Raw genomic sequence first — 14238 nt, 5'->3', positions numbered from 1 at the left:
GGGTCTGATCTCAGAATTGGGTATTCTAAATCCCGTTGAGTTCACACGTGACCTTCGCCGTTGATCTGTAATGGTTACTGTCATCTTTTCCCTTTACTTTGCCTGCCTCTTGAAAGGGCGGTATAAAATAAACATGTTTAACTCTTGTACAGACAGGAATCCTCAGAGAAGTCTCTTTCTATAACTGTCAACCACCTAAATTCTTCTAGATTAGAGACACCAGCCAGGAGCCCTGTGGTCGTCTCTCTTTTCTGAAAGAACCAAAGACAACAAAAGGACTGCCTCAAACAGCTGTTTGCAACTTAAATATCACTCTGCCAGCACATAAAAAGGTATCTTTTAATACTGGTTTATTGTAACTCTCTTTCCCTGGTCTTGAAGAAGTGGGCCCTTGGTATGCAATTAAGGAATGCTTTGTAACATGATTAAAGTTCTTGAAACTCGAGTTTTATTAGTCTCTTTGTGTAGATTAAGTCTTGTTACTGTGGTGTCAGATCCTTATGGTTTGTATGATGGAGTCCTCTGTATATTGCTTCTGCTTCTGCTGCTAGCTCATAGATTCTTATGCGTTGGAATAACGTCACACGTTGATTTGCCATGGATGTACAGTTCTTGATATTTTGTGTTGGCTTCTTTTGATTTGCTTTGCTTTCTTGATTCAGCTTGCATTTTGTGCTCCCTACTCAGTCCTTTTCATATCCTGATATTCTTTTCCCTGCTGTCCATTATAATATTCCTTGTCTCTGCAATGCATCTTGGAACCAAAAGGAGACAGAGTCAGATCAAGATGATGAGGTAATATGAACACTTCTGCTTTTACTCTATCAGAGATAGAATAGAAATTAAGTCTGTATCAAAGAAGTTGCAGAGGGCTGCAGTGTGGGAAACGTATTCTGTGTTGGCAGGTCTTAGCGTAAGTGAAGTAAAGGGTATACATTTTTTTAAAGAATGGTTTGCTCTTCCTCCACATATACGAGAATGCTTCAGGGCATTTGGTAATATAATCCAGCTAATGATTTAAAAAGAGGAACTAACATTCTTTCAGCATTGTAAAGTGTAATAGCTTGGCATGTATAAATACACATTTGTTCATATTTTTGCCTAGTATCCACTCTGTGTAACATTTAAATCAAGATCATGAGTAACATGAAATTTTATTGTATATATCAAGCTGTTCTATTTAATACAAAATATGTGTTCCATGGCTGCTGATAAATATTTGGTATTCTATTTAAAGAAAATTATCTTGGCCATTTTTAAGGGCATAGTTGTTCCATTTGGTTTTGAATGAATTTTTCCTTACAAAGGCATCTCCTACTATTTCCCCAAGTTATAGGATAATTGGATTTTTCAAACTCACGTCAGTACTAGAAATAGAATCCTTATTTCTAATAAAACCAGTAACCTTTTTTTAACCTCACCTACACTCTGTGCCTTTTAACATGTAGAAACAACAGCAGTAACCGGAATGAGACACCATGTGCCCCTTTTCCTTGAATGTACTCACATAGAGTGACTGTACATCGTGATATATGTGCTTTCAATACGAATGAATTTGGGGAGATTTCCTGCTCAGCATCAGAAGTCTCTGTAACGCTCGTCTTGTATTTGTAGTCCCCTGTAGTCTGCTGTGTTGGCGCTCTTATATTTGCTAAATGATGGTGATTTGGTTGAGACATTGGGGTGGGGTTGTAGACCCACAATAGGAAATTAATATTTTCATGAGGAAAATCCATCAGAAGAAAAATAAAGATAAACGAGGGATCCACATGCCATCCTACAAAATGTTTCAAAACTATGAAAATGTCACAAGGAAGTTGGACATAGTCTCTTTTTCCTTTGTCCTTTTCAGGCCGAGAAAGCAGATCGACGACAGAGCTTTGCGTCTTTAGCTTTACGTAAGCGCTACAGCTACTTGACTGAGCCTGGAATGAGTGAGTTTTCTAACACGTCTACTAATCTATGTGGATTTTTGTAAGAAGAGGCATTTTTTCTGTACAAACTGAATCGGGGCGGGGGGTCATTTGAAAACCCAATGGCTAAATTGGAAAATTTTATCATGAAATATAAGTGATATTTTGTACATAGTTGAAGATACAAATTACAAACTCCCTTAGATCATAAATTCAAAACAGTTTTTTTTAAAAAAAAATTAACCTCTTTTTATATATTAGAAACATCTACTCATTATGTGTCTTTAAACCTTGATTTCACTTTGATTGTTAACTATGCTAGGAGATAACATACCAATGTTCTTCAAATCTATGCTCAAAAAAGAAAATATTTATTTTTATATATGTGGGATAGTACAAAGAATAAAGTAACTTTGATTGTCATCTCATTTTTCTTAATATAGGTAGATCATTGTATCTTAGTCCTGATTCTCCTTCTTCCCAGTTTGCAAGAATTAGATTTTCCTACAGTCTTGAGGTAGCACTTCTATACTGATTCCTTATTTCCTCCTTCTTTTCACCCCAACCCCTCCTCCGCCCCGGCCTTTGTTAAACACCAGTTCCAAGGCTAGTCTTCACTAGACTGCCTAAGCCCTTTTCTTCTCTTGGTGATTGTTTTGTTCATTGCTAACTGGCTTGCAGGTTTAGTCATATTCATTCATCTGTCTTGCTCCCCACCTCATCCTTTCCCATTCCCTCAGCCCTCCAGAGAAGCCCTCCACCAACAGGAGCTAAGAATGCTGAGAGCAGCACTGTGTTGGATTCATCAAAAGAGGATTTTTACAAAAATTATTGTTCAGTTAGCAAACAATTTCTAGCTCTTTTCCATTACTCACAGTTAACTTGAGTTCAGGGGAGATTGGAAATTTAACAGTAAGAGCCACAACTTTGGTTTTCCCCACCTTTCCTGAATTCTTGTTTCTGTGGGCCAAGATAGCATATTAAATGTGCAGCAGGAAGATTCCACCACTTAGCTTAGATGGTCTTAGCTTAATCTTCTGGAGTCTAGTTCCTTGACTATGAGGGAAGCTTTTATATTCAGACACAAAATAGAGAGCATAAAAGAAAAGAAATGCTTCCACACTCATGAATGTTCTTCCAGATCTCAGTTTTTGCCTCTAGCATAAATGCCTAAATCCTTCCAAAACCGTAGGGCTAAGTTTAACTCCTATTATCACAAAGCAGGGACGGTATATGTGTATAACTAGATGGTTTTTCAATATGACTAAATCTCCTGAGTAGAAGTTTTCTTTGGAATACTGTTTTGCCCCAGAGCTAAGACTCTCGGGGGTAGCTGGTTGATACTCCTGGGCAATATCCTTAAAATCTGAAGTTTCCATGACCAGCTCCTTTAGGTCCAAGGCACCTCTGGGCAGGTGAGTGCCCATATGCTTCTGGTCTCTAAAGTGTTTGGGGGGATATATGAGTTTAAGGTGAGGTCTGTGCTAAGTCAACTAATTTTTTTCCACTTGGGAAAGTATTGTTATTTTTTAGTTAGTTTCAGTTGTAGCATAATATGTGGCTTACCTTCCTTGACTTTTGATAGAAAGAAGAGGGTATTTTTCTCTGTTTAATGAAAGGGAGCCTAATGATGATAAACAGGAATGGAAAGGACTAAGATGGGACTATAAGGAAACTAAGGAAATTCTGTGGCCCCTTCATTGGTGTTAGAACTCCAAGTGATGCAGCTTTTCCCTCAGTACCCTGTCCTTTCAAACCACACCCCCCCAAAATAAAGAGGCTGAAATAGTTCAATGCCTGACATCCAAAACCTCCCAGAGATTTTCTTTGTTATAAAGAGCATCACGGAGTATGTGTCATTAAAGCCTAAACTGTGTAACCGATCAGTAAATTGGCTGCTTCATGAGAAGTATAAAACCATGCATGTGGTTCAGAGGACTTCTTTGCTTGATGGAGCCAGGCTTCAGTGGGGAAGGAGAGATGCTTTGCCAGTTTCTGGTAGTTATAAAAATAAATTCTCTTGAGACATTGGACTGAGCCCAAGTCACTGAATTGAAGGAATCCCCAAACCTTCCATTTGCACTGTGGTGTTTCCAAAAGAGTTAAGCAATATAATATTGAGAATTATGACTAGGAGGGGTAACAAACGGGTGAGTTTTTCCTCAGTTCTTCCACATTTCTTTAGAATAATGTGTAAGCTTAGAAGAGGACATGTTCTGAATGTCTGAATTTAAATGTACACTAGGAATGAAAACCTTCACCCTTGTGGGAGTAGCTGCTAATCCAAGGACTGGATTATAGCAATGGCCCGGGCACAGCATGAAGAGGAGCATAAAAGATGGAGCAGATTCTCATTTCCTCTTCGCGTGTCACTATTATTCTGCACCAGTGCTTTCTGGGAGCGAAACTGTACTCAACTTTGACGTAGACCACTAGCCCTTGGCAGGCATTCCAAATCTCTGTGACCAGCTCGGTTTGTGTGTTTAGAGTTGTAGAAGTGGAGAGGACCAAGTGTGTGTTTGCTCTCCCCCGGCGATTGTGCTTACCTCACTTGTGTGTTTCTTGTCCCATTGCCAGATGAATGCTGGTATTAAATCCATCTTTCCTAGTGGTAGGTCTGCCTCATGGCTGCTCCGGTGTTTGGGGTATCTATGAGTCCCATGAACATTCTGGGAAGGCACCAGAATTGGTACCTTTGCCATGATAAAAATGTATACAGTTCCATACTGTATCCCACTGCAGATACTTAAATATGGGGTGTTAAAAATACGACTGCTTTTTAGATTTTCCCATGATACCTTTTGAGAATTAAAAGTATAATCAACTGTGGAAAAAAAAATACCCAAAATAAACCATGTGCTTTTATCCATAATGAATATAACTCCAGATGTGGATTTATTTAGTTGCACATGTGTTTTTAATATGCAGTATTAAATATTTTCCTAAAGTCTCAAAAGGTACCAAGATTTTGCATCTCATGGAAAAAGTGTACTCTTCTTTCTAAATGCTCTTGTGGAAGTATTTTTAAAGTTTATATATTGTGCATAATACGGCATAAATCTATATTACTTCATTGGCTTGTTTGCCATGATATATTGCGCATGATAAAATGTTTTCCGTTGCTTTGCTTGCTTATGGTAACCATGACCCATATTTCCTGCTTTTTTCCCCCTTTGTGTGTATGTACATATGCATTTTTAAATCATTTCATATTTCATTTTCTTTTTCCTCACCAAAAGGAATATGCTGCATGGGAAAAATAAATGCAAACATTCCTTTTCTTTGTTTTTTTTTTTTTTTTTCCTTTTAAAGTTCTGACTCAGAAAATTTCTTGCTCTTATTGGCTTTTTATTGGTGTGAAGCATAACCGAATTGTGCATGGAAGGTACAGATTTAAAATCTAGTGGCTTCACAGTTTGCACATCAGTTGCCTGTCACATAAAAGTTACCTTGGATTCTGCATGAAATAGGCTTGAGTAGTTTTCTAAAAAACAGTTCTGGATATTTAATGTACAGTGACACACATCGATATGGTTCTAAGTAGGTGCAATCTCTATCACCGAAAGGTTCAAGGAGAGGGAACGTTAGAAATTGCTAAAATGAAAGTTATATGGTTGCACAAAACGAACTTGTACCAATACAGGCAAAGCAGAATGGCTGCTGCTATTTCAAAACCAGCACATAAGAAAGTCAATAGGAAGTAAGGGAACGGTTTTCCATTGTGGTTATTTTTCTCATCATTAATTCTTTCCTCATGTTTTCTGTTTCTCATTGTTGGCCTCTTTGGTTGCGATGTGCTTTTTCTGTCTTTCATTTCACATTGCTCTGTTTTTTGTTTGTTTGTTTGTTTATTTTAACTTTGGATTAGTTATGTCTGTGGAATTTTTTTCCTCTTTTACTTTAATTGTTCCTTTTGCCTCTTCCATTCTAAATCATGCAAACAATTGTACTTGCTTTTGTAATATTTCAAAGTTTACTGACCAATTTTTTTCTCTGGTCTCTCTGTTTCTCAACCATTTTTGTTGATTTTTGTGTTTGATTTCATTTTAAAATTTAAGAAACAGTTGAACGGAGTGCAGGAGCAACAAGATCCCTCCCCACCACTTACTCATACAAGCCATTCTTTTCTACAAGACCATACCAGTCCTGGACAACAGCTCCGATTACAGTGCCTGGGCCAGCCAAGTCAGGCTTCACTTCCTTATCAAGCTCTTCCTCTAATACGCCATCAGCTTCTCCGTTAAAATCAATATGGTCTGTTTCGACTCCTTCTCCAATCAAATCCACATTAGGCGCGTCAACTACATCTTCAGTTAAATCCATTAGTGATGTGGCATCTCCAATTAGATCCTTTCGGACAATTTCTTCACCGATAAAAACAGTGGTGTCACAATCTCCATACAATATCCAAGTTTCCTCTGGTACCCTGGGTAGAGCTCCCACAGTCCCAGAGGCCTCGCCTTTAAAAGGGCTGGCATCCAATTCTACGTTTTCCTCCCGCACCTCTCCAGTGACTACAGCAGGGTCTCTTTTAGAGAGGTCGTCCATTACTATGACACCCCCTGCCTCCCCCAAGTCAAACATTAATATGTATTCCTCAAGTTTGCCATTTAAGTCCATTATTACATCAGCAGCACCGCTAATATCTTCACCTCTAAAGTCAGTGGTGTCTCCAGCTAAATCAGCAGTTGATGTCATTTCATCAGCTAAAGTCACGATGGCCTCTTCTCTCTCATCGCCTGTGAAACAGATGCCCGGACACGCAGAGGTGGCACTGGTCAATGGGTCTATCTCCCCTCTGAAATACCCGTCATCGTCAACGTTAATTAACGGATGCAAAGCCACTGCCACGTTACAGGAAAAAATTTCCACAGCTACAAACTCTGTGAGCTCTGTGGTTAATGCAGCCACTGACACAGTTGAGAAGGTGTTTTCTACCACGACAGCAATGCCATTTTCCCCACTCAGGTCATACGTTTCTTCGACGCCATCAGCTTTCCAGTCTCTAAGAACTCCTTCCGCAAGTGCACTCTACACATCCCTTGGGTCGTCAATATCTGCAACTACCTCATCTGTAACCTCATCAGTAATAACAGTGCCAGTATACTCTGTAGTCAGTGTTTTGCCCGAACCAGCATTAAAGAAACTTCCAGACTCTAGTTCACTTACAAAATCAGCAGCAGCCTTGCTGTCACCCATTAAAACATTGACTACGGAGACACGTCCTCAGCCCCATTTCAGTCGAACTTCATCTCCAGTTAAGTCGTCTTTGTTCCTTGCACCCTCTGCCCTTAAGCTGTCTACACCATCTTCTTTATCTTCCAGTCAGGAGATCTTAAAAGACGTGGCCGAAATGAAAGAGGACCTAATGCGGATGACTGCAATACTACAAACAGACGTGCCTGAGGAGAAGCCATTCCAACCCGAACTCCCAAAAGAAGGGAGAATTGACGACGAAGAACCTTTCAAAATCGTTGAGAAAGTAAAGGAAGACTTAGTGAAAGTGAGTGAAATCCTTAAGAAAGACGTGTGTGTAGATAACAAAGGACCACCCAAATCACCGAAGAGTGACAAAGGACTCTCTCCCGAAGACGACTGGATAGAGTTTAGTTCGGAAGAAATAAGAGAAGCGAGACAACAAGCGGCTGCGAGCCATTCTCCATCTCTGCCGGAGAGAGTGCAAGTGAGAGCAAAAGCCGCCTCTGAGAAGGATTATAACTTGACCAAAGTTATTGATTACTTAACAAACGATATTGGGAGTAGTTCGTTGACAAATTTAAAGTACAAGTTTGAGGATGCAAAGAAGGATGGTGAAGAGAGACAGAAAAGGATTTTAAAGCCAGCGATCGCTTTGCAGGAACACAAACTCAAAATGCCTCCAGCCTCCATGAGGCCTTCCACCTCTGAGAAAGAGTTGTGTAAAATGGCCGATTCCTTTTTCGGAACGGATACTATTTTAGAGTCTCCGGATGACTTTTCTCAACATGACCAAGACAAAAGCCCGTTGTCTGACAGTGGCTTTGAAACGAGAAGTGAAAAAACGCCCTCAGCCCCACAGAGCGCTGAGAGCACTGGTCCTAAGCCACTCTTTCACGAAGTCCCCATCCCTCCTGTCATCACAGAAACGAGAACTGAAGTGGTGCATGTTATCAGGAGCTATGAGCCCTCGGCTGGCGATGCTCCCCCGGGCCAGCCGGAGGAGCCCGTGTCACCCAAACCATCACCCACTTTTACGGAGCTGGAACCAAAGCCCACCACCTCTAGTATTAAGGAAAAAGTTAAGGCGTTTCAAATGAAAGCCAACAGTGAAGAAGACGACCACAGCCGAGTTTTGAGCAAAGGCATGCGTGTTAAAGAAGAGACCCACATAACCACAACCACCAGAATGGTCTATCATTCCCCACCAGGCAGCGAAGGTGCCTCTGAAAGAATCGAGGAAACCATGTCAGTCCATGACATCATGAAGGCCTTTCAGTCCGGGCGGGACCCTTCTAAAGAACTGGCAGGGCTGTTCGAGCATAAGTCGGCAGTGCCTCCAGACGTTCACAAGTCTGCTGCTGAAACCGCAGCCCAGCATACAGAGAAGGACAACCAAATGAAACCCAAACTGGAGCGTATAATAGAAGTCCACATCGAAAAAGGTAACCAAGCTGAGCCCACTGAAGTCATTATTAGAGAAACCAAAAAGCATCCAGAGAAGGAAATGTATGTATATCAGAAAGACTTATCCCGGGGAGATATTAACCTAAAAGATTTTCTGCCAGAAAAACACGATGCTTTTCCTTGTCCAGAGGAACAGGGTCAGCAAGAAGAAGAAGAACTTACTGCCGAAGAGTCATTGCCTTCCTATCTGGAGTCTTCCAGAGTAAACACTCCTGTGTCCCAAGAAGAAGATAGTCGCCCTAGTTCTGCTCAACTCATATCTGATGACTCTTATAAAACATTGAAGCTTTTGAGTCAACACTCAATAGAATACCATGACGATGAGTTGTCAGAACTAAGAGGGGAGTCTTACAGGTTTGCTGAGAAAATGCTTCTGTCAGAAAAGCTAGATGTGTCTCATTCTGATACCGAGGAATCGGTTACAGACCATGCAGGACCCCCTAGCTCAGAGTTACAGGGGTCTGATAAGCGGTCCAGAGAAAAAGTAGTCACTGCCCCCAAAAAAGAAATTCTCTCCAAAATCTATAAAGATGTGTCTGAAAATGGTGTAGGTAAAGTGTCTAAAGATGAGCATTTTGATAAAGTGACAGTGTTGCACTATTCTGGCGATGTTAGTAGTCCAAAACATGCCATGTGGATGCGCTTTACTGAGGACAGATTAGACAGAGGTAGAGAGAAGTTGATATATGAAGATAGGGTGGACAGGACTGTGAAGGAAGCTGAAGAAAAACTGACTGAAGTGTCACAGTTTTTTCGTGACAGAACCGAAAAGCTAAATGATGAACTGCAGTCCCCAGAGAAAAAGCCACGCCCTCGAAATGGCAAAGAATACTCTTCTCAGAGCTCTACCAGTAGCAGCCCCGAGAAGGTACTGCTGACAGAACTGTTGGCATCCAATGATGAGTGGGTTAAGGCAAAGCAGCATGGCCATGACGGACAAGGCTTCCCCACAGCCGATGAGAAGAAAGCAGCCGGTCAGCCCAGCAGCCCAGAGAAGATGGTTCTGTCCCCACAGCCCGAGGACAGCAAGTCCACGGAGGAAGCCAAAGAAAGCATTTCACAGAGCAAGGCACCAGAAGGGCCCCAGTCTGGGTTTCAGCTCAAACAATCTAAACTCAGTTCCATTAGATTAAAATTTGAACAAGGCGCACAGGCAAAAAGTAAGGACGTGTCTCAAGAAGACAGAAAGCTGGAGGGCCAGTCGAGAATCCCAGTTAAAAAAATCCAGGAGAGCAAGCTGCCCGTCTACCAGGTGTTTGCTAGAGAAAAGCAGCCGAAGGCCGTAGACCTTGCAGACGAAAGTGTATCTGTGCAAAACGATTTGATGGTACCGAAGGCCAAAGCTGAGCCTGCCCAGAGCAACGAGATTGTTGTAAATGATTCTGGCTCCGAGGATGTGAAAGCACAGAGGACTGAAATGTCAAGTAAAGCAATGCCTGACTATTTTTCTGAGCAACAGGCTAAAGACTTGGCATGTCATGTAACCTCAGATTTAGCAACTAAGGGACCATGGGACAAAAAGGTCTTTAGAACATGGGAAAGTTCCGGAGCCACTAACAATAAGTCACAGAAAGAAAAACTTTCGCATGTACTCGTTCACGATGTAAGAGAGAATCACATTGGTTATCCTGAGAGTAAGATTGTTGATCAAAGGAATGAATTCATGTCTGTGACTGAGAGAGAACACAAATTGTTAACAAATGGCTCTCTCTCAGAAATTAAGGAAATGACTGTAAAATCTCCCTCCAAAAAGGTCTTATATAGGGAATATGTTGTGAAAGAAGGGGAGCGGCCGGGTGGGCCTCTTGACCAACCTTCGAGGAGGAGTGAGAGCTCAGCGGTGTCGCACATCCCTGTCAGAGCTGCGGAGGGAAGGAGAGTGCTGTCTTCTGATATCCCCGATGGCGTTTGCGAGCAGTCGACATTCCCCCAACATGAACTATCACAAAAGTTATCCCAGTCCAGTATGAGTAAAGAGACAGTCGAGACACAGCACTTTAATTCTATAGAAGATGAAAAAGTTACCTATTCAGAAATCAGCAAAGTGTCCAAACGTCAGAGTTATGTAGGCTTATGCCCTCCTCTCGATGAAACCGAAACCTCTCCCACCAAATCTCCTGATTCCTTAGAGTTTAGCCCAGGAAAGGAATCTCCCTCTAGTGATGTGTTCGACCATAGTCCCCTTGATGGATTGGAAAGAGTTGCTCCACTAGCCCAGACAGAGGGAGGGAAAGACATAAAAACTTTACCTGTGTATGTCAGTTTTGTACAGGTGGGGAAGCAATATGAAAAGGAGATACAACAAGGAAGTGTAAAAAAGATCATAAGTCAGGAATGTAAGACAGTACAAGAGACCAGGGGGACCTTTTATACAACTAGGCAGCAAAAGCAGCCTCCTTCTCCCCAAGGTAGTCCAGAAGATGACACCCTAGAGCAAGTTTCCTTTCTAGACAGCTCTGGGAAAAGCCCTCTAACCCCAGAAACACCCAGTTCAGAGGAGGTGAGTTACGAATTTACGTCTAAGACACCAGACTCGCTCATAGCTTACATACCAGGCAAACCCAGCCCAATTCCCGAGGTTTCTGAGGAATCGGAGGAGGAGGAGCAGGCCAAGTCAGCCTCCGTAAAGCAGACTACAGTGGAGGAAGCAACTGCTGAGCTTGAAACGCCTACCGATGTCGGCAAAGACTCTAACCAAAGACCCAAAAGTAATAGAGTTGCCTATATTGAATTTCCCCCTCCTCCACCACTGGATGCAGACCAGATGGAGCTGGAGAAGAAACATCATTATCTCCCGGAGAGGGAGGTTGACATGATTGAAGTCAGTCTGCAAGATGAGCATGACAAGTACCAGCTGGCCGAACCGGTCATCCGAGTGCAGCCGCCCTCGCCAGTTCCCCCTGGGGCAGACATCAGTGATTCGAGTGATGACGAATCCATCTATCAGCCAGTCCCCGTTAAAAAATACACCTTCAAATTAAAGGAAGTAGATGATGAACAAAAGGAAATGACAAAATCCAAAGCTCCTGCTGACAAGCCTACCAACCAGAAAGAATTGGAAACTAATGGATCTGGAAAAGATAATGAGTTTGGCCTTGGCCTCGATTCACCTCAGAACGAAACTGCCCAGAATGGGAACAATGACCAGTCCATCACGGAGTGTTCCATTGCCACCACGGCTGAGTTTTCTCACGACACAGATGCCACAGAGATTGACTCTCTGGACGGCTATGACCTGCAAGATGAAGACGATGGCTTGACAGAGAGTGATTCTAAACTCCCAGGTCAAACCATGGAAATTAAGAAAGATGTCTGGAACACGGAGGGCATTCTGAAGCCGGCCGATCGCTCCTTTAGCCAAAGTAAACTTGAAGTTATCGAGGAGGAAGGAAGGGTGGGACCAGACGAAGACAGGCCACCTTCTAAAAGTTCCTCATCTGAAAAGACTCCTGATAAGACTGATCAGAAATCGGGGGCCCAGTTCTTCACACTAGAAGGCAGACATCCTGACAGATCAGTGTTTCCTGATACTTACTTCAGTTACAAAGTAGATGAAGAATTTGCCACTCCTTTCAAAACAGTAGCTACCAAAGGTCTAGATTTTGATCCTTGGTCTAATAACCGAGGGGATGATGAAGTTTTTGACAGTAAATCACGGGAAGATGAAACTAAGCCATTTGGTCTGGCTGTGGAAGACCGCTCTCCAGCAACAACCCCTGATACAACGCCAGCCAGAACGCCAACTGACGAAAGTACCCCAACTAGTGAGCCTAACCCCTTCCCATTTCATGAAGGGAAAATGTTTGAGATGACTCGCAGTGGTGCAATTGACATGAGCAAGAGGGATTTTGTTGAAGAGAGGCTCCAATTTTTCCAGATTGGTGAGCATACTTCTGAAGGGAAGTCAGGGGACCAGGGGGAAGGGGATAAAAGTATGGTCACTGCCACACCACAGCCACAGTCAGGGGACACCACTGTAGAAACCAATCTAGAGAGAAATGTAGAGGCACCTCCAGTCGAACCTAACCCCAGCAGCCCGACCAGCGGAGAGTGTCAGGAAGGCGCAGCCAGTAGTGGCTCCCTGGAGAAATCGGCAGCAGCCACTGGCGCCTCTAAAGTTGACCCCAAGTTGCGCACGCCAATAAAAATGGGAATTTCTGCATCCACCATGACCATGAAGAAAGAAGGCTCTGGAGAAGTGACAGATAAGATAGAAGCTGTGATGACCAGTTGTCAGGGACTAGAGAATGAAACTATAACAATGATTTCAAATACAGCCAATAGCCACATGGGCACTAGGCCCCAAGAAAAACATGATTTCCAGAAAGATAACTTTAATAACAACAACAATTTGGATTCTTCCACTATACAGACAGATAACATTACAAGTAATGTAGCTCTTACAGAACATTCTGCACCCACTTGTACCACAGAGAAAGCTAATCCAGTGAAAATCTCATCAGGAAAAAAGACAGGGGTACTGCAAGGACACTGTGTAAGAGATAAGCAGAAAGCTCTTGGAGAGCAGCAAAAGACCAAGGAATCGATAGGGATTAGGCGAAAATCCAAACTTCCCATAAAGGCCACTTCACCAAAAGATATCTGCCCACCAAGTCATATGCCAAACATGAAAGTGAGTAAAACGAAGCAGGTCAGTCAATCTGAGAAAACCAAAACCCTTACTGCTTCTTCCTGTGTAGACGTAAAGTCCCGAATTCCAGTAAAAGACACACACAGGGATAACGCAGTTAGGAAAGCACGCGTCACACAAAAGCAAGGGCAGCCAGAGAAAGGCAAGGCCAAACAGCTTCCATCCAAGTTGCCAGTAAAGGTAAGATCCACCTGTGTCACCAGCACCACCACCACCACCACCACCGCCACAGTGAAAGTTAGGAAGAGTCAGCTTAAGGAAGTATGTAAACATTCCATTGAATATTTTAAGGGAATTAGTGGTGAGACCTTAAAGCTTGTGGAGCGCCTCTCGGAAGAAGACAAAAAGATGCAGTCCGAGTTGTCCGATGAGGAAGACAGTACCTCAAGAAACACGTCGTTGTCCGAGACTTCCCGGGGTGGCCAGCCTTCAGTTACAACGAAGTCTGCTAGAGATAAGAAAACAGAGGCAGCGCCTTTAAAATCAAAGAGTGAAAAGGCCGGCAGTGAGAAAAGGAGCAGTAGGAGGACTGGTGAGGATGAAGGCAGTCAGGTCTCTCGAGCACTCTTTGCTCACATCCTGGAGAACGAGTGTAGTTCGTAAACACTTTCCGACTCGTAGAGCCTAGTGCATGAACTGTCGTGATTGCCTGTGCAGTGACTTAACCGTAGTTTCTCATTCTGTCATTGTCATCTGTGTGTGCTGTCTCTACACTCTTCTCTCCCTTTTAACCCAACGACACCACAAGCAGCTAGGGAAGCATGCTGAAGACATTGGTGTCATTCCAGATGAGCCACTTTTTTTTTCTTTTTAATGTACTAATGATTCTGTTAGAGTAAAAGCACAGACGTTGAGATCCCATCATGGTGTTTCCACCGACACAACAATTCTGTAACCGTTGTCCAGTAGCTAGCTCGTCAGCATGTGTGATCCCATCACATTGAGCTTCCATGTAGTCGCACATCTGGCCGGGGCAGGTGACAATCACGTGAGCCATGTGAAAAGACAAGT

The 14238-nt window shown here is 42.8% G+C and overlaps 1 protein-coding gene across 21 annotated transcripts in view; it reads left to right on the top strand.

The window, feature by feature from the left end:
• ANK3 (ankyrin 3) overlaps positions 1-14238 on the top strand; it is a 657955-nt gene that overhangs the window by 607845 nt on the left and 35872 nt on the right. For 16 of the 21 annotated variants that reach the window (XM_034662548.1, XM_034662550.1, XM_034662547.1 and 13 more), the window contains 4 exons: positions 210-332; positions 769-795; positions 1853-1934; positions 5972-13759. In XM_034662548.1, coding sequence (XP_034518439.1) covers positions 210-332; positions 769-795; positions 1853-1934; positions 5972-13759 — 8020 coding nt within the window. The remainder of the gene's footprint in view (positions 1-209; positions 333-768; positions 796-1852; positions 1935-5971; positions 13760-14238) is intronic. The other 5 variants (XM_034662562.1, XM_019795091.2, XM_019795092.2 and 2 more) reach the window with 3 other exon arrangements.

Source organism: Ailuropoda melanoleuca, chromosome 6 (genome assembly GCF_002007445.2).
Source record: "Ailuropoda melanoleuca isolate Jingjing chromosome 6, ASM200744v2, whole genome shotgun sequence".
NCBI lineage: Eukaryota > Metazoa > Chordata > Mammalia > Carnivora > Ursidae > Ailuropoda > Ailuropoda melanoleuca.
Note: the sequence above shows the minus strand (reverse complement) of the source record. Positions and strands in the feature narration are given on the sequence as shown.